This window comes from Hydra vulgaris, chromosome 06, assembly GCF_038396675.1.
Source record: "Hydra vulgaris chromosome 06, alternate assembly HydraT2T_AEP".
In the NCBI taxonomy this organism is placed as follows: Eukaryota; Metazoa; Cnidaria; class Hydrozoa; order Anthoathecata; family Hydridae; genus Hydra; species Hydra vulgaris.
Genome location: NC_088925.1, coordinates 987,869 through 1,009,055, shown reverse-complemented (window position 1 = coordinate 1,009,055; position 21,187 = coordinate 987,869). Strand labels below are relative to the sequence as shown.

General features: G+C 26.3%; 1 protein-coding gene across 4 annotated transcripts in view; it reads right to left on the bottom strand.

The window, feature by feature from the left end:
• Nucleotides 1–11,812, bottom strand: part of LOC100212532 (titin) — a 156,822-nt gene extending 145,010 nt beyond the window's left edge. For 2 of the 4 annotated variants that reach the window (XM_065798919.1, XM_065798923.1), the window contains exons 1-4: nucleotides 11,666–11,808; nucleotides 3,646–3,884; nucleotides 3,409–3,528; nucleotides 1,256–1,447 (exon numbers count right to left, since the gene is read on the bottom strand). In XM_065798919.1, coding sequence (XP_065654991.1) covers nucleotides 1,256–1,447; nucleotides 3,409–3,528; nucleotides 3,646–3,873 — 540 coding nt within the window. In that variant the 5' untranslated portion in view covers nucleotides 3,874–3,884; nucleotides 11,666–11,808. Of the gene's footprint in view, nucleotides 1–1,255; nucleotides 1,448–3,408; nucleotides 3,529–3,645; nucleotides 3,885–7,079; nucleotides 7,178–7,300; nucleotides 7,366–11,665 lie in introns of all 4 variants that reach the window. The other 2 variants (XM_065798922.1, XM_065798920.1) reach the window with 2 other exon arrangements.
• Nucleotides 11,813–21,187: the final 9,375 nt, after the last annotated feature.

Sequence of the window (21,187 nt, the reverse complement as noted above, 5' to 3'; positions counted from 1 at the left end):
AAACAAACAAAAAAACGAAATTTTAAAAAAGAAAGAAATTTTAAAGAAACCAAAAAAAAGTTTTGCCTGTCAATCCTTAACAGATCATTGCAATAAGGAGACTCTGCTGCTTAGTATATTAAAAAAAGTTAAATAACAATCAAACAAAAAAACTAAGATGACAAAAAAATTAAAGACAGAACACGATTATGCTTGTCTTGTATGTTAGGAAACTTATTCTGAAGAGCCTACCAGAAGAAAATTGGATCCAGTGTCAAGGTTGCAATCAATGGTCTCATTCAAAATGTGATTCACATTCTGGTCAAAACTTAATTTGTATTAACTTCAAAATGAAAATTGAAGACTAACATGTAAGTGTTTAGTGATTATTTTATCATAATATTAACAAGTTTTGTTTAAAATTGTGTTTAAAAAGTTGTGTTTAGTTTTAAGATTGAAAAGTTTTGTTTTGTTTTTATTTTAGTCTCATAAATATTAGTTTTTATATTCATATCTTAAATATTTGTTAAAATTGACAGTATATATTTAATTTATTAGGAAGCTATGTTTTGGTTTTATAACAGAGTTAATAGTTGTCACAGAAATACATTCATTTTTTTATTGCTCAACTTACCCCACACAATTGCTCAACTTACCCCGCTGGGGTAGGTTGAGCAGCCTAATAAACTTTAGGCTATATTATCTAAAACAAATCGAAAAAAGTTTTTTTGTCTAACCATTTTTTAGCATATCAAATTGTCTTTCTAATAGTGAAAAAATTATATTAATCCAATGTACCGTTCAAGAGATCTGTTAGATTTAGTAAAAATTGCCCAACTAACCCCGCCCAACCCTAAATTTAATTAAATATATTTAATTATATCACATTAAATATTTTGAATTAAAATTGACAATGTGATGATGATGATGATGATGATGATGATGATGATGATGATGATGATGATGATGATGATGATGATGATGATGATGATGATGATGATGATGATGATGATGGTGGTAGTGGTGGTGATAATAATGATGATGATGATGATGATGATGATGATGATGATGATGATGATGATGATGATGATGATGATGATGATGATGATGATGATGATGATGATGATGATGATGGTGGTAGTGGTGGTGATAATAATGATGATGATGATGATGATGATGATGATGATGATGATGATGATGATGATGATGATGATGATGATGATGATGATGATGATGATGATGATGATGATGATGATGATGGTTTATGCAATCATACCGTTTTAACAGATTCATAGAAAGTTAAAGATTGTTCCATAAGGTTTCTTAAGTGATCAAGCTTCATTTGGAAAGAAATAAACAATCGATCTAGTTTACTTATCATATACTTTACTGCAGCCACATCAAAATGACCTTGCTGAATCAATTTTTGACCATCAGAAATAAGTTTTTTTGCTTCTTTATGTTTATTCTAAAGAAGAAAATTATTTAGACTCTAAACAAAACATAAAAATTTTACAATTATTGTGTTATAATTAGATATAAAATGCATTACTATGGTGATGATTGAAATCACCACTGTCATTACTGTTTACCGATGAATATGGTGATTATCTTTTTAAAAAAATTTTGTTTGAAATTATTAACATAATTTTTTAAACCTTATTTAACTTTTTTCTTGCACTTTTCATGATATTATAACTATAATCTCACCCTTCATAGCATATAATTGTATCATTTCCAGATGATTGTCATAGTTACTATACTAATGTTTTATTTAGATAAAAAAAATAATAAAAAACTACTTTAAATGTTTTTTTTGATTAATATGTTATATTTGTTTTTGTTAGTATTATTTACATAATATTATATTTTAATATTTAATAGCATTAGTTCACAGCAGCACTAGCTCGCTTAATTTTGATAAATCGTTAACAAAAACAAGTTTAGCACCTCTTTTATTATTCTAATTTTATTTCTCCCAAGAGTAAGAAAGAACTAGTTACAAAAAAATTCTTATTCTAAAAATCCTTTAACTCATCTTGTAAGTTTAATTAAAAAAAAAAAATTTCCAGTAACCTCTAGTGCACCACAAGGTCCCATAAGCTCTCTTACCTATTGGTACCTATGAGTGATGTTTTAGATAACCTTACTTCTACAGTGTCTCTATTTGCTGATGACACAACTATACTTTAACTGATGACACAACTATATACTTTAACTGATGTCACAACTATACTATAACTGATGACACAAGTATACTTTAACTGATGACACAACTTAAGTATCTCTTGATAAATAGACATCGCTTCTTGATCACTTTTAAGTCTAATGCAAAGTTAGCACATGTATAGTAAGCTTCACTTTCATTATTTTTTTTAAAAAAAATGTTGAGAGTGAAGCATTATATATTCTTTCTTTTTGAAGCTTCACTTGCATTAATCTTCACTAAAACATTATATATTCTTTCTTTCTGAAGCTTCACTTGCATTAATCTTCACTAAAACATTATATATTCTTTCTTTCTGAAGCTTCACTTGCATTATTTTCTTACTCCTGATTCAATTATATATTTAATACACTTTTATAAAAGATCTAAAAATGCATTTTAAATGTAGTTGGACATGATATAGCTGCCAAGCCTCCATCCCATTGTCCTAAATATGCATCCCTTTCTCTCTTCTACAAATAATACTATGATCACTGCATAAGTGTGCATGACCATCTTTTGCTCCAATAACCAAATCACAATCTCCCCAAACATTACTTTACTGTAATATCTTTCATGCTCAAAAACTTTTATTCATCTAGTTTTTTCCTAAAACATCAATACTTTGGAAATTTTTAAATTCACTATTTTTTTTTCTTTCTCGCCTTTGTGCTTTCCGCACTCATACAGTATACAGTTTTTCAGGAATTCTGTCAACCATCTTCTTGCTTTTTAACTCAATTTTTTAATTTCAATTTATTACCTCCTAACTCCCAACATAAGTAATGGTTGCTTGAAGTCTTGTTAAAAATGAACTTGGTTAAAAAATAAATAAATAAGTCTCAATCCTATAAATCACTTAACAATTTAATTCTTTTATTTAAAAATTGTTTATATATTTGTTTATACAAATTTAAGTTTGTTTATACAAATATATATTGTTTTATACAAATATTTAAAATAAAAAGTTAGCAAAAGACACAATATAAAAACTAAAACACAAAATCAAGGGTTATCAAACTATTATATAAATTTCTAGAACATTACGATTATAATTAATATTGTGTATATATATATATATATATATATATATATATATATATATATATATATATATATATATTAATTATTAATTGATAATTTAATAATTAATAACATATAATTAATATTCCTGAACATCTTGATTCAATCTTATCTTCATTTGATTTTAAAAAAAAAATTACCTCAAAAAGTTCGTTAAAATCATGATGTTTTTGCAGCATGATTGTCAGTTCTTCTGTTAATGAACAAGTTTTAAGGCTTGCTAAATACTTTTCTCCATCAGTTAACAGCCATTGAGCACACTTTATAAGATTTAATTTATATGTTTCAGATATTTTTTTAAAAAAGTTATAAAAGATTTAAATAACAAATAAAACAAAAATAATAAAAATCGCATTTAAAAACTTTTGCAAACTCACCACTTTAATTTCGCTGTCTAGTTTACATGAATCCATTGATTGCTCTAAGATTTTCTTTCTATCTTTCCAAGCTTCTTCTAAATTTTTTTTGCGATTATATAAAGCTTCAACTGTTCGTTCGATTCCATAATATGCTGATTTTGCAGCATTTCTACAGTTTATATCAGCGTGTGCAATGGCCTCTTCCATTAGCTCTAACAAAATGTTCCCTTTACTTTGAATATTCATGTCAATTGAATCTATAAAAAAATGATATTATTTAATTGAATATTTAAAATAAATTTTTTTCACAAAATTTTAAAAGATTAAACTTTTGCATTAAATTCATTATCAAAATTGCTAGATTTCATTTCTCAAATACTAATTTTTTACCTTTAAATGTTCCTAAGTAAACCAAGCACGAACAAAGAATTTATTGTCAAAATATAGTTCAAACCAAACATGAACAATTAGAATTTATTGTCAAAATATAGTTCAAAAATAAAAATTTTGTTAAAAAACCTGTTATCTTTTTATTGTAATTAGCATGTGTTAGCAAACCTGTGGCATTTACTGAAATAAACCTTGCAAGAAGTGTGTTTATTTGACTGTTTAATTTTTTTAGATGTGAAAGTATCTTTTTTCTCTTTTTCTTCTATTTGGATACATTGTTTCACTTCTATAACTTTGTATTTTTTTGTGAAATTTAATTTTTCACTTAATCTTAACTTTTTAGAAAAAATGAAATAGAATGATAAAAAATGTTTGTTTTTGTTTGTTTTTTGTTTTGTTTTTTTGTTCAAATAGATCTCTAATACTTAGATGATTCTGTCCAAACCGATTCTTAGTAAGTTTTTGTGTTTGTTTTTTGTTAGTAAATTCCCTAAAAAAGTGATTTCATGATTTAAACATTTACAAAGATAAATTGAGTGCAATATGATTATAGCAATCAAAATTCAGCAAAAACACTTCAAATTAGAAAACATCTGACTTTCTTCTGTTATTGACAGTTTAATCTCTGTTTTTAACCAAGTACTATACTTATAAGATATACAAAATACTTTTTTTAAGTAAATAAGGGAATCTTGGTCAATTTAAGTATACAGTATATAGTTTACATACTACATTATATAGTATATAGTTTACATACTACATTATATACAGTATATAGTTTACATACTACATTAACAAACGATTATCAGTTTACTTTAATGTTTAAATTTAATTGAGACGGCAGCTTAGACATTTTTTTTTTTTTTCTACTTCATATGCTACATATTTTTTAGCTTAAAAAAAAAAGTTAAAAAATAAATAGCAAGTTTATCTTTACTTTATACAATTATTACTTTGGATTAACAATCATATGATATTTTTATTATAATTATTATTATTATTATATTTGTTTTATATTATTATTTTTGTTTATTGTTATTATTATTATTTTTGTTTTATATTATTATTTTTGTTTTATATTATTGTTTATAAAAATTATATGAATCAATGATTTTTAATATTTTTCCTATCATGACGCACGTGTTCGAAATTAAACACGTGCTTGTCGGTAGATTTTGTTTATCTCCATACTTCTTTCGCCAACCGGATAAACGTCTGTCTCAAATTTAAACTTAAAAAACATAAATGTTATATCCGGCTTTATAATACAAATTTTAATTTTTTACCATTGCTTTCTACTTGACCTTTGACAAAACTTTATTAACTAAGAAATTTGATGTTTTTTTGATGTCACATTTTTTTTTTGAGGATAATTAATCATAACAAATGGCATGTTTATTACTGTTTTAATAAACATACTTTATATAAACTGTTATTTGAAATTTTTTTTATATCTTTCAATTATTAAGGAAATAAGTTAACAACAAACAGTGGTTAAAGGTAAAATCAAGATGAGTTTATATCTTGAATAAAATTATAGTTTAAAAAAAAATGTTATAGGGGTTTTTTTGATTCACGGTGTAACATATGCATGGTGTAACGACGTAAAGTGTAACATATCTAACCTATACGTATACGCTATAGCCATAGCTTGTATGTAGTTATACCTATACGCTATAGCGATACGCGATACGCGGTACGCGATAGCTTTGTATGAAGTTAAGTTTGTTTCATTTGTAAATAAAATAAAATAACACACAACAATCTGTAAAAAAATTTTAAATTCTGAAAAAATAAAAAATATTCAACAAAAAATTATTAACGAAGATGTACTGCATCAGGTACTTTATACTGATAACCTTCGATACTTGTGCACATCTGTCACACAAGTACCATACTTAAAAACATATAATATAATAATTATGTAATACAAAGAGAATTTATTTTGTGTTATCTTTGATTCTGCTCTTTAAATGATTATAAATATTTATCCATTCATTCATTCATTCGTTCACCCAGATATTCATCCAGCCGCTTTTTGAACACGATAAAGTCAAATCAATAAATTTTTGCAGCAGGATACTACACTGTGATGCAAAACAGTTCATGAAGAATTTATCTCTCTTCATACAGTTCAATACTTGTTGTTGCGCAAGTCGTTTGTTCTGATCTCACTTGATGAAGATTAACGATGATTAACGATGATACGATGATTAACGATGATACTTGAAAGATTATTTTGTCGACTTCGTGGATGAACTTGAAATTCTGGGTAAAATGATCTGTATACATTGGATTTATAATTACTTATTAAATAAGTATAGATTGAAATAATATATTACTACTTTTTGATGTATAAAAGTTTATAAAACTAAAAAAAAAAATTGATATTTAATAACTTTTATGAGAGGGTTTCTTACGCACAAACTTTTCCACTAATCCTATTTATTTTATTTACGTTTATTTTGATTTAAAGATGTATTTTTAGTAGTTAACACTATTACTTTGAAAGAGTATATTATATAGATTCAATATTTAATATTTTGACTGCGAACTCTGCATTTATAAAAAATTATCGACTAGTGTTTCAATTATTGGTTTTAACAAATTCTAGTTTAGACATGTCTACAATTAAACCCATTTTTTTTCTGAAAATGAAGCAATATTTTTTTTTATTATTAAAAACAAAACGGTAAAAAAAATAACATAATATAATAATTGATAAAATTGATGTTTGTTGAAATAAGTGAATAAATAAAGACGTCTATTAAAATAAAATAAAGTAAATTAAAAAAATAGACATTTACGTCTTAAAACAGTATAAAGAGATAAAAGCGAAATTGTTTCGTTCTCCTCTTGCGGATATATTTTTCAATATAGAATCATGGTGGTATCATGATGGTATTATGGTGGGAATTACTTATGTTGCTTCTTTTGTGATGAGCAGTTTATTTTAATAACTAGCAGATGAATTCGGAAAGAACCGATTTTTCTCATGCAAATCTCATATACAGATACATTACTGCAAAAATACAACTAATCCTGTTAGATAAGAAACTGACCGAGGAAATAATCAGCATAGCTCTACTTTTTGAATACTATACGTATGAACACCATCCTTATGAACACCATTTATTTAAAATTGCTGATCTTCATTTTACTGAAAAAAATTTCAAAACAAAAATATTTTAAAAAAATGGCTTGTGGTGATTTTGATAGACCCAACCAAGTCAAAGTTTAATGATTTTGGGTTAAAAAAGTACTCTATTATCCAATTAAATACCTGGAATTTATTGTAACCCTGCAGCTGTATTAACACCTATCCGTTAAGCTTAACGGTGCTTTTGTCTAAAAATAAATAAAGTAAAGAAATTACGAAAACTTTATTTAAATTTCTATAAATAAAACTATTACTAAAATAAAGCATTTAGTTTGAAAAAATATTTTTTTTAAAGAATTTTTTTATTAATGTTAAAAAAATATTTTTGAGTAACGTTAAGAAATGAGAACACGGCCCCTGAAGATATTTAAAGAAGATGAAGCACTTTTTTTATTTTTTTTTTTTAACATATCCTGAATAGATTTTAAATTCAGTTAGGACAAGAATAAAAGCAATGCTCAAGTCTGTGTTGTGTTAAAAGACACTAATATGTTTGTATCCAACAATGAAAAAAATAGATAACCCAGTAAACACACGACGTCCAAAAGAAGTGTAAAAATTTTAAGACGTCGTGTGTTAGTTGGAAAGTTATCAAGTACATTTCAGATGTCATCAAGTACATTTAAGACGTTGTGTGTTAGTTGGAAAGTTATCAAGTACATTTCAGGGTATCTCAATAAAAAAAAATGATCTTGCTTGGTGTTACATAAGAACCAAATATTTGAAGCAGTGTAATTAAGAAAGATTCACTAAAAAGATTTATTTTATCTGATAAAAAAGCATCCATTATTGTGAGATAAAAGCATCCATTATTGTGAGAAATTAAGAGTTATTGTGGTTGAATATGGTTTGATGAGATTATATAAATATTCTTCGAAAACGCCCCAAGCAATCCTTTGTTTGAAGAAAGCTAATTCTTGAAAAAAAACTGTATTATAAATCTTGCATATATAATATCCATTTACTAAACCTTGCAATTATAATGTTCATTCATTAAATCTTGTTTATATAATATTCGTTCACTAAATCATGCATTTTTGATGACAACTTAAATTTAAAATTTTTTTTATCTAAAGTTTTTTTTTCTTGTATTCATCAACAGGTTTAAAATTTCATCAAACAAAATAATCAGCGTTTGAATTTCATGACTATGTAAAGTTCAGAGATGCTTAAAAATGTATAAGGCAACGGGTGCAATTTGTTATAAAAGGACACAAACAAAAGTTAGCAATAACATTATTCAAAAATAAATTCAGCGTCTGCAAAAGCAATGACATATAAACGTCAAGGCTCCATTGAAATTACATTATAAGACATTTTTAATTTATTTTTAAATTATTTTTGTTGTTGTTGTTGTTGTTGTTGTTGTTGTTGTTGTTGTTGTTGTTGTTAAGGTGCTCCAAAAATTCTTTACGGTCTTATCACAGAGCCGCTGTTGAACCATGAGACTCTTGATTCTGTGCCTGATAACCACTGCGCCATGGTTGTGTGGTTAAAGATCTCAACTTTTTTTTCATTTTTTGTTCCCGTTTTTTTAGCTAAAATATAAATAACCAGCACAAATAGAGTATTTAAATACAATAGTGTATTAACTTGGTGCAACTGTTATATCCTTGATTATGGTCCCAGTAAGTTAAGAGGTACAAAGCACCCTCTGCACTCGTGCATTCCGGCATCTCTGGTAAAATTTCTAACCCCCGCTGAAAGATTATTGGATAAAGTTTGAAATCTAACAATACTGATGCGGAGGATATATAAAAAAATTCTTATTTATTGCTTTAAGATTTGGGGTAGCGCGCAAAAAGATTAGGGTTTTTTTGTTTCCAGGTTTCAGCCGCAATAATTTTTTTGCAATCTAATTTGACTTGAGCATGAAGTAGAGTTTAGAGTTTGTTAAATGTGTCAAAGTTACATTTTTCTAATATTAAAGAATTAGACATAATACCATAAAGATAATAAGAAGTTTTTAAGAGTACAAATTACTCAAAATCACACAAAAGAATGTAGGATCACAAAAAGAATTTAAAGATTGTACTTTTATTTTATCCAAAACATTTAGTTTCTGAAGAATGAATTTCACTTGCCTTCAATCTTCTTGATCTGAATCTTTTATAGCAAATGTTTTATAAAAAAAAACCTAAAGTATTTTAATATATGCGTTACTTTATATTGCTTCATTTGCTTTGTTTCTTTGTTTTTAAATTTTTTTCTCAAGTTTTCTAACTTCTTGCTTTAAATCAGTTATTTAATGATGTTCAAATATAATTATTAAAATTTAATGATGTTCAAATATAATTAATTTAATAAATATAATTAACAATGATGTTCAAATATAATTATTACAAATCTTTCAACATTTTTAATAATTGTATTAAACAATCTTTATTAAATATTTTTTGAAAGTTGAAAACTTTAAAATGCAAAGTTGTGCATATTGACAATAATAAAACGAGTTGATGCTAAAAGAATGTTAAATGGTTACTAAATAAACAAATACTATGGATATTAAAATATAGGATTCAATGTAATCCAAAACAACTTTCAAAAGTTACGTAAACCAAATATAAAAACAGTTTGAAATAAATCAAACAGCTCGAAATAAATTAAATAGTTTGAAGTAAAGATAAAAATAGTTTGATTAAATATAAAACCAGTTTGAAATAAATCAAATAGTTTGAAATAAAAATGACAAACAATTTGAAACAAAGATGACAAAATTTATCTTTACCTATCATATCAATTACACACACAATATAAAAAATTATTTAATTAAAAGTTTATACTAATATTGGTATTTATATAACTTTTATATTTATTAATTATGGTATAATACGAGTTATGACTATGTAGTAATTATTAAAGATTTTAAAATGAAATTTTTTGCACCTTTTGATTGATCTGTGTACTTTAAGTACGCAGCATCGATTTTCACACCAACATTTTAAAATGATTGAATAAATCCGGCGTATACCCAGTTTAAAAAGTTTATCATATAAAAATATGAAAAATAAACTTAGCATAAGTAAATAAATTCGATTGAAAACTTAATATATGTTAAAAAAGAAAGTTTTATGTAAGAAATATAAAAATTCTTCTTTAATTAAGATTCAACAACCAATCTTATTGCGTTGAAGATTCAACAACCAATCTTATTGCGTTGAAGATTCAACAACCAATCTTAGTGCGTTGAAGATTCAACAACCAATCTTATTGCGTTGAAGATTCAACAACCAATCTTATTGCGTTAAAGATTCAACAACCAATCTTATTGCGTTGAAGATTTAACAGGGAATCTTCTTACCTTTAGGAAGTAAATAAACTGAAAGTGTTGTTAAACAATTTGTGAATTTCTTATTGCTCCTGAAAAAAATCTGTTATCTTAAAAATAAAATTTAAACCCGTATTGGGTTGGGTTATATTATCTAGCCATGTCGTATTATGTTGGTTTATTTTATTTGTCGTACAACAACGTAACATTGCCGATAATTAGAAGTAGAAAAAATTCCCTTACTAAAGCAAAATTAAATTAACAATATATATATGTATATAAAATTAACAATATATATATATATATATATATATATATATATATATATATATATATATATATATATATGTATATATATATATATATATAAATTATGTAGTGTATTCTACAAACAGAGTACTCAATGTTCTAAAAGAACAGAGCAATGATAAATTATATATAATTAATTTGTAATTTAATTTATATATATATATATATATATATATATATATATATATATGTATGTATGTATATATATATATATATATATATATATATATAATATATATATATATATGTATGTATGTATATATATATATATATATATATATATATATATATATATATATATATATATATATATATATATATATATATATATATATATATATATATATATATATATATATATATATATATATATATATAAGGCGAAAATTGTGAGCTATTGATTTATGACAGTCAAATATGAAATCGATGCAAAAAAAAGCAAGATTATAGGAACTCAAGGCATAGGTCTATATTAGGTCGAGCTTACATTGTCTTTTTAAGTATGATTACCTATTTTCTTTTTATCTGTTTATTTGCAAATGCAAAAATTAATTTAAAAAAAATCTTGTATCCAGTTATGTTTACTAATTTAATGAAAGTTTTAGACGTGTGCGAAAAATCTCAAATTTTTGCGAAATTGTTGTTTATTACATCAGTTATACAAAACTCACAGTCGATCGCTTTAGGTATATTTCTAAGTTTTTTAATCTTATCAAAATTAAACAAAAAAATTTTTTTTTTACATTACATATGTATTATTAGTTTTGATATATAATTGAATTTCAGAGTATGTTTGGTGAGTAAATTCAATGTTTACAACTTACCGGAAACGAATGATGGATTTTTTGCAAAATGCTTATCAATTTAACAGAGTTTAAAAAGAAGAAATTTATGGGAAAGTATTTTCTTACCTTAAACTTTGGCTTCCATAACTTTTAAAAAAATTCTATGACTTTAACGTTATTTTTTATTCCTTATTCGGCTGTTAGCAAATTATAAAATTATGAAAAATCTGTAGTATTGTGTGGTAATCGCTCTATATAATGTAAATGGTATTCATTGTAAATAATATATTGTTCAATATAATGAAATGATTATGTCTTTTAATTGTTTTTCATAAGCTTTGCTGACATTAATTTAATCCAATGGCGTTAGATTTATTTTCAAAACGGATTTCAGTTCTTTTCAAATAATTTCAGCGTACATTTTAAGATTTATTCGGATTCAATGTTTTTAAATTTAGAAGGTTGAGTGATTAAATACATTATAAATCTATTTTTTATGCAAAAATATATTTATATTACTTAAAATTTTAACAAATATTAAACCATTTTGGAACATTAGGTAAGTAGTTAACATTAGAGTAAGTTAGTGTATTTTCGATCACTATGTTAAGTCGGTTACTTGTCATCAAGCTTGATTGGAACAATAAGTATTAAGAAATATTGTAATGTAAAAACAGATATATACGAAAGACCTTTTTCTATCAAAAAATTTAAATATTTTTGTTTGATGACTTTGTGAGGAAAAATTCACATCAACCTTCTTTACTAATTTAAAATCAAGTATATTTTAATAATAATTATTGAATGTTTAAAAATACGACCTAATTGAGTTTTTTATTTCTAAAAGTTTAATAATAATGCTTTTATTTGATTAAAATTTTTTTGATTATGCTGTAAAATCAGAATGTTGGTATGAACTTGGTATAAACTTAAAATATTCTCCCCGGAGAAAAATATTAAAATATTATATGCTTCTCAGAGATACAGCATTTTTTGATGTTTGAGTTCCAGGCATGGGGCAAACTCCAGAAATTTACATGATTATACTTGTGTCAACTAAGGATATTTTCCAAAAAATTGCGATGATTGGAGCATGGGAAAAAAGAAGCCCTAAAATTTTTGCTAAACCTGCACTAAAAATGAGAGGAGAAAGTTGATAAAATATTGTTTTTTTACAAATTTATAAAATCTTAAGAGGTAATGGTATGAATTTTTTTTAAATTTCAAAAATTTATATCATGCATATTATAGGGTTCAAAAATTATGGCCTTATAAAATTTGTAACATCCTCAAATTAAGGTTGGTTCAAAATTTATATGGTCTTAATTTTTGAACGCTTAGAGATTATGGTTTGAATTTTAAAATTTATCGATAAATATAAATTTAGTTGAGGGTAATAAAATTATAAAACTATAAATTTTCATGTCTGAAAGTAAGCTCAAACATCAAAAAATGCTGCTTCCGCCCCTCTTTCTACCTCTTAAAGTCGGTCAATTATAACTCAAATAATCATCATTCACCTATGCATTTACTTCCTTAATTACATCAGTAAATATTTAAAAAAAAAATGATAATCTACGTGAATACCTCCTCTTTAAATTCTATTTCTACAAACGAACACAATTTTACCCACCTCTCTCAATTAAAAAATTGCTTTGAAACATCATTGAGAGCAAGGAACATCATCTAAAAAGTGTGGATTTAAAGTTTACCATAACCGACATAAATAAAAGTAAAACAGGGATCAAAGTTAAAACTTTCTTAATAATTTTTAAAACTCCAAGGTAGAATGCACAATTTTTTTTTTTTTCTCTCTAAGCCTCTGAATTAACACAATATATTACTTTAAAGTAACCAGACAGACTAAGTGTTCTTAAAAGTATTAATTTTTTTTTACTTTTTAAAACATTACTCAACATATTTCATTTTTTAACTTTAGGGGCAATGAGTTTCATTCAAGAATTCGTGTAAAGAGGAATTAAATTAAAACCATGTAAAAGTAATGAGTGACAAACTTGTACCGAATGTCCCATATCTTGTAAATTAAGTTTAGAAACTTTTTCCAATCTGTCGAGTTCAATATTATCTCTGTGCAACTCGAGTTCAATATAAACTTCTGCATATTGATTTGGAGTTTACATTTTTGTATTTAATTTTTAGCCCGCCTACATGCACTTTTGACATTATCAATGAAGTTCTGTTGACACCAAAAATAATTGTACTTGCATGTTTTTATTTGCTATAGATTTGTTAAGTTTCCCATAATTGATACTTCCCCATGCAATGTTGCAATGTTGCAATAAGATAACTATGGGTAAATAAAAATTTTTTGAAGACTCAATAGAATTTCTTTTTTTATTATTAGATAGATAATAAAAAACTACATAAGATTAAATAAATATATGTAAAAAAATAATAATAAAATTATCGAAAATATTAAATGTAAAGAAAAAGAAATTGTGCGGTTTTAAGCGACATTTTAATAAAACCGCACACTTGAGAAAACATTGAATTTTTTAAATTTCAAACCTTTTTTTATCATTTTTTTTTAACACAACTTATATTTAAGAAACTATATTTAAGTTTTTACATTTTTTGCTACAAAAAAGTTTAGTTTAAACAAAAAAGTTTCAATTACATATTTCTTTGGTAAACATGTTTCTTTGCACAATTGTTCCCGACACATCGAACTCTCACATTGCAACATTTCTGTGTGTAACTGTACTCTACACTTTTTACATTTCAACTTTTAATCGTTTTGCTGCTGGTACTTGTTCTTCAATATTTTTTTGCTGAAGTTGCTCAACATTGTTATGCTCAGCATTTGAGTAATTGGCATTGAAGGTCTACGCTTTGCGTTGAGTTTAGCAACTTTCACGGGTTCTTTTGTTGCTTTTTCTTCATCTTTTTGTTTGAGGAACTCGATCACATTTTCTTTGGTGAAACATTTTCAGCCAAGTTTTGGCATGTTGCACTGCTTTGATTTCTTAACATGTGATTGATTTCTGGCTTGAAAAAACTGCTTCAATCTCGATATTGTTTTTGCAACGCTCAACACATGCTTGATACCTATCAAAACTTGAAGCTGGTGTAGTTGAGAAAGATGGTAATCGGTGTGTATTGGAGTAGGTGCTGCGGCGGCTGTTGAAGATGATGAAGCTGTGTCTGAGCAAGATGGTGTAGGTGCTGCAGAGGCTGCTAAAGTTGATGCAGGTGGATTACATATTTGTGTGATTGCTAATGTCTGATGATTTATGTTGTTTTTATTAAGTGGAAACAAGCCAGTGTACTGGAAACCAGTAAATATGAGAATGGTTAATGTCGCTTGCATTGCATGCAAGCGACATTAACCATTCTCATACAGTAGTTTGAGCAACAGTGGAAAATTTCGTTTATCAAAATTCTTACATTTTGACTCATTGTTATACCTTGTTAGAAATTCTTTCCATGCTTTTTTGACATAACAAAAGACACCTCTATCCAATGGTTGTAGAATATGTGAAGAATGCTCTGGTAGACAAATCAAGATTATATTGGGTTTTTTGCACAGCAATACCGCTTCCAAAGTTATGTGAGTTGTATGTCTATCTAATACTAAAATATGAATACCACCAATTTTCTCAGTTTTGGGTATAAATACTTCTTTCAGCCATTCAATAAACTATCGTGCTCCATCCAACCTGATTTTGAAATTTAATATTTGGTGCCAACTGGACCACCTCTTGCCCAGTTAGGACGAAAGTTTCTTTTGGCTTTGTATATCACAAATGATGATGCAAAATGTCCAACAGCGTTGCAGCTATTGTTTACAGTATAATTAATTTTTTCATTGTTGCCAATAAATTTACGACTTGCTCCTTTTCGACAACTACGGTTGCTTTGCTTTGATCACTCGAAAAACCTGTTTCATCACAATTCCAAATGAGCGACTCAGAAGTTATACCACTCTGTTGATATTACGTGGCGACGCATTCAAAATAACGATCAATTATTTCTGACGTACTCTTTTAGATGCTAAGTTATATGCTTTTGTTTTTTTGTTGACATGTTAAAGTCAAAGAGTTAAATTGAATTAAGTGAGTAATGATTATATTGAGAAATTTTTTGGTTTTTTAAGAGTAAGAAATGATTATATTAAAAAATAACATAATAGTTCATTTTTAATTAAACTGGAATTAACACTAAGTTAGATAAAGATAGACGCTTAGCCACTTACGAAAAACTAAGCAATTAATCGAGTGTGCGTTTTATCAAAAAAAAGAGTTTTTTTACTTTTTTGATTTTTCATTTAACTTTTTGTTCTAGCTGCATAAAAATTATACTATCAGATTTAAAATTAAATTTCTAACAAGATAATGCTTAAATTATTTTTATAGCGCTATTTACTGAAAATTTATTATTTATAATCCAGTCATTTATTTTTAATAATTCTTCGTTAGATATTCTAAACAGGTCTTTTATACTACTGTTTAAATAAAAAGAATTCGAATCATCAACAAATAAAATAACATTAAAATTTTGGATATTAAATACAAATCATTTATATAAAGTAGGAATAATAGCGGGCCTAAGATTGATCCCTGGGGAACACCACAAGTTATAATATGTTTTTCTGTTTCATTTGCTGTATATATTACGTGTTGCTTTCTGTTTGACAGGTAACTTTTAAACCATAGTAAGGTATTGTTTAGTATTCCATACAGTTCTAGTTTTTTTTATAAGAATATCATGGTTAACAGTGTCAAATGCCTTTGACAAATCAATAAAAACTCCTATTGTATAGCAATCATTATTGAACCCATTGGATATTTAATTTATTAGCTCGACTACCGCATGATCCGTTGAGTGATTCTTTTTGAACCCAAATTGTTTATTATACATTATATTTATTATACATTATATTTATTATACATTATATTTATTATACATTATATTTATTATACATTATATTTATGAGGTAACAATGATTCAAAATAGTTTTGTTTGCACCATTAAAACTATTTTTAATTCTTAGTTAAAATGAATTTGAAATTTTTTGTGACAGAGAAAAGGATTTTTTTGTAATTCATTATTTTTCAAGTTGTTTGATAAAGATTTATTTTAAATTTTTTTGTCTCAAAAAAATAAAAATAAAATTTTTCTTTATCTTTTTATGGTATAATATTTTGCGGAAGAAAAAAATGCATTAAATTTTGTTTCGTCTAAGTTTTGAACGAGTTTTTTTTGTCTGAGTATTTTGAACGAGCTATTTGTCTAATCGCCAACGAACGGACGACATTTCCAGATTTGACAAAACACATTTTGAATTAATAAACCATATCCTTATCAATGTGTCATTGCAAGTTAAAGAGTTTATGAGTTGCAGTCTGTTTTTTTGCAATTAAAAGATTGTGCGCATTTTCCGTACTATAACTTTGCAAGGTGTTTAAATAATAGAAAATGTAAGATATTGTAAATGAAGATAATGTAATTGTGCGAGAGGAGTAAAGTGGTAGTCGGAAGAAACGAACCACTGGTTTTGAATACTTATTCTTTTTGACAGCAAGTTGTCTTTTTAACAGTAAGTTGTCAAAAAGATTCAAAACTCAGCAGTTTTAATATGATACACTTTTGTACCCACAATAAAGAGGCTGACGCCATTAGGAAAGCGGAAGCCATTGGTAGCCATCTCCAGAGAAAATTGTGGAGGCAGAATCATTTGGAGGCCGCCTCTAATGGCTTCTGCCTCCCAACTGGTTGCGGCCGCCAAAATGGAGACGGAAATATTTGCCTCCCGCCGGCGAATGTAATGAAAAATAATTGCACGTTTGCTTTTAAGTTAACAAGCAATTAAACTTAACCTAGTAACAAAAGTTAAATATTTGACATCATGTTTCATTTTATATGATTGTTTAAAAAAGTTTTGAGTAGTTAAAAAAATTAAATTTTTTTTTTTTAAAACTAATAAATTAAGTAGAATAAATTAGTAGTTTTATTATTCAAAACAAAAGTTAAAAGTTGGAAACTTACTTCTATGTCATTGGCGAATAAATCTTTTTGACAAAAAAAAAATTGTAATAAATAATTAAACTGACTGATTTTGGACAAAGTTTTTTAGAATAAGTCAACATGCTAAAATTTTTATCTATTTTATCATTTACCATAACGTTAAATACTTATTTTTAATAATTGGATATTGTAAAAGTTATTGAAAAATCTCGCCCGTAAAATGTTCTTATCTAAAAAAATTTTGGTGAAACTTTGGATTACAGTCAACTCTCGATATCTCGAATACATGATATTTCGAACTTTTGAGTATGTCGAACTTTTTCAGTCCACATTGCAATTTTTTCTCGTTATTTCGAACTTTTCAACAATTTTTTTTTCAAAAAATGTTCAAATAACAATTTTTTTAAATTCTAATTTTCGAAAAGAAATTTTTTTAAATTGGGTTTTTAAATTCGTTTTTTTTTTAAGAATCGAATTTCTAAAAAGTATTTCAATATATTAATTTATTGTTTTTGCCAAACGCAACAACGTGCCGCTCGTTAAACGAAAACTCACGAACAAATCTATAATATAGAAAAATGCAAGGCATTAAAAGACCTAGAGACAGGGATGTCTAGCCCAAAAGTATGGAGTCCCAAAGAACACATTATCAACCTGGATTAAAAAAAAAACAAAGTTATTAACTTCACTGCAAAAAAATGACACAAAATCTAAACGGAAGAAATTTCGTAGTGGTAATTTCGATAATGTAGACAAGGCCATATACACGTGATTCGTTGCAAAAAGAAGTCAACAAGTACCAATTGATGGTAGCATACTGAAGGAAAAGACACCAAAGTTTGCAGAAGCATTAGGAGAGTTGGATTTTAAAGCATCTGATTGTTGGTTTCATATTTGGAAAGAAAAGTCAGTTAAACTTTGTCAAATCTTGTTCAATTTAAATATAAACAAATAAACATGTATCTGTTTATTTTTTTTTATTTTTTTTTATTATTTTAGTTTACAAAGTCAGTCGTTATACAATTAAATAAACTGTTAAAATACTTTTACAAATATATAAATATAGCAGACTAACAATATAAACTAGGTTTCCGAAAGAAGATCACAAGGATCTTGTCATCGGGACCTTATAAAATATAATAAAATATATAGTTTTTTACATCTTTTTTAATATATTTTTATTTACAATAATTGTGAAGTGCAAGGTATTATGAAGAATACATATATATTAATCTTTGACACGAGTTAAACTGTAAATAATATAAACCAGCAAGTTAAAATATAATAAAATAATAAAATACAAAACGTGAGAAAAAAAATTAGAAAAAAAAAAAAGTTCACAAGTTAAGTTAAGATAACAAGAAATTAAATTTTTTTCAAGTGATTAGTAATATTGTAAAATGTTATCTTGAGAAAGAATAAAATTTTTTGCTTTGTTTTTAAAAAGATGAAGAGAATTAGTTAGATCAAAATCAAAATTTGGCAAAACAAGTTTATTCCACAGGTGTGGCGCACGATTGGCAAGACAGAATTGATTAAAATTTGTGTGACAAAAAGGTTTTTCTAAAAAGTTTATGTTTCTAAGTTCGTATTTGTTGGTTGGTTTTAAATTGAAGAGATCTTTAAAGACTGGAGGAGATAGATTGTTTTTCCACATATAAACAAAACATAAAATTTTCAAGACGTTGAGTTCATATATATTTAAAATTCTCATTTCAATAAAGTAAGGTTTACAATGAGAAAAACGATCAGCAAAGTTAATTATGCGAATTGCCCGTTTGTGACAGCGATAAAGACGTTGTAGTTTACTTTTTTCAGTACTTCCCCAGGCAATATTTGCATAGTTTAAGTAGCAATTAATAAATGAGAAATAGAGTTGTCTTAAATTTATCTTATTGAGATAATTTCGAGCTTTGTATAAGACTCCAATGTTTTTAGAGACTTTAGAGCATATATAATTAATGTGTTGATTCCAAGTAATGTTCTCATCGAGATAAACACCTAGAAATTTGGTGACGGGATCTGTTTTAATTTCAATATTGTCAATAAAGATTTGAGGCAAGATTGAGGGTAAGGAATTTCTTTTCTTAAGCGAATGAAAAAGTGTCCATTTAGTTTTTTCGGTGTTTAGTGTTAGTTTATTAGATTTGAACCAATGGGATAAATTTTCAAGTTCTTTATTTGCTGTAGCAAAAAGTTCGTTAATATCACTCTTAGAGACAAATAAATTAGTATCATCTGCGAACATGATGCTCATCAGATTAGTTGCTTTATTTAGATCGTTTATATAGAATAAAAAAAGGAGTGGTCCAAGGATTGAATCCTGTGGAACCCCGCATGTTATATTTAGACAATTGTTTTGATAGCTGTCATTACCAATAACAAATTGTTTTCTATTCGATAAGTAACTTTTGAACCACCTTAACACTTGTTTATTTATTCCATAGTATTTCAGCTTTTCAAGTAAAATGTGATGGTTGACCGTATCGAAGGCTTTCGATAGGTCAATAAAAATACCTAAAGTATATTTTGATTGTTCAAAAGATTTTGAGATTTCATTTACAAATTGGATGATGGCATGCTCCGTTGAGTTATCCTTTTTAAAACCAAACTGATTAGCGTATAGTAAGTTATTTTTGTCAAGATGTTTGTATACTCTGTTACACATAATTCTTTCTAAAACTTTCGAAAATATAGAAAGCACAGAGATGGGGCGATAGTTTGTTATTTTAGATTGATCGCCCTCTTTATAAATCGGAGTCACTTTAGCAATTTTTAATTGCTCTGGAAAAATTCCTTGTTTAATTGATGCGCTAAAAACTTTAAAGAGAACATCTTTTAATTGCTCGAAACAATCTATAATCACGTTTCCGTTTATTTTATCTGATCCACATGATTTATTTTTTTAAATAGATTTGAATGCCCTTTCAAGTTCTTCAGTTGATAAATCAGAGTACAACTCATCAGAGCATAGGCACTTATCCAATGGTAATAAGAAGTCACTAAATAAGGCTTTGGTATTAGGGATCTTAATTGATAGTTTAGGACCTATTTCAGTAAAAAATTAATTAAATTCATGTGATATTGCATTTGGTTCAAATATAACAGTGTTATTAATTTTAATCATTTGTGGTAGAAAACCTAAGCTTGATTTTTTTTTTCCAGTAATTTGCTTCATTATTTCTCAAATGCGCTTTGTGTTATTTTAAAATTTGTTAATTAATTCTGAATAATAATTTTTTTTTAAGTTTTTACGAATTTTCTCAAACAAATATTTATAATTTTTGTAAATTTTTTCGTTTGCAGTTGTTTTTATTTTAAGAAAAGTTATATACAACTTTTGTTTGATTTTCGATGATTTTTTTAATCCCTTGGTAATCCAAGGAGAGTTCAAACTCTTAGGTTTTGCAATTATTTCGACAAAGGGAAAGTTAGCGTCATATACTGAATAAAAAGTTTTGAAAAAAGTTTCATATATGTCATATGTCATTAATGTTTATATTACTCCAATTTAGTAAAGATAGCTGGTCTTTGAATGAGTTAAAGTTATTCTGATTAAAAATTCGTTTCTTTATTACTTTTTTTTTGTCAATTTTTTTTTCTGTGTAGGTGTTAATTGTAACGAAAATGGGAAAATGGTCTGTTATATCAGTTTTTAAA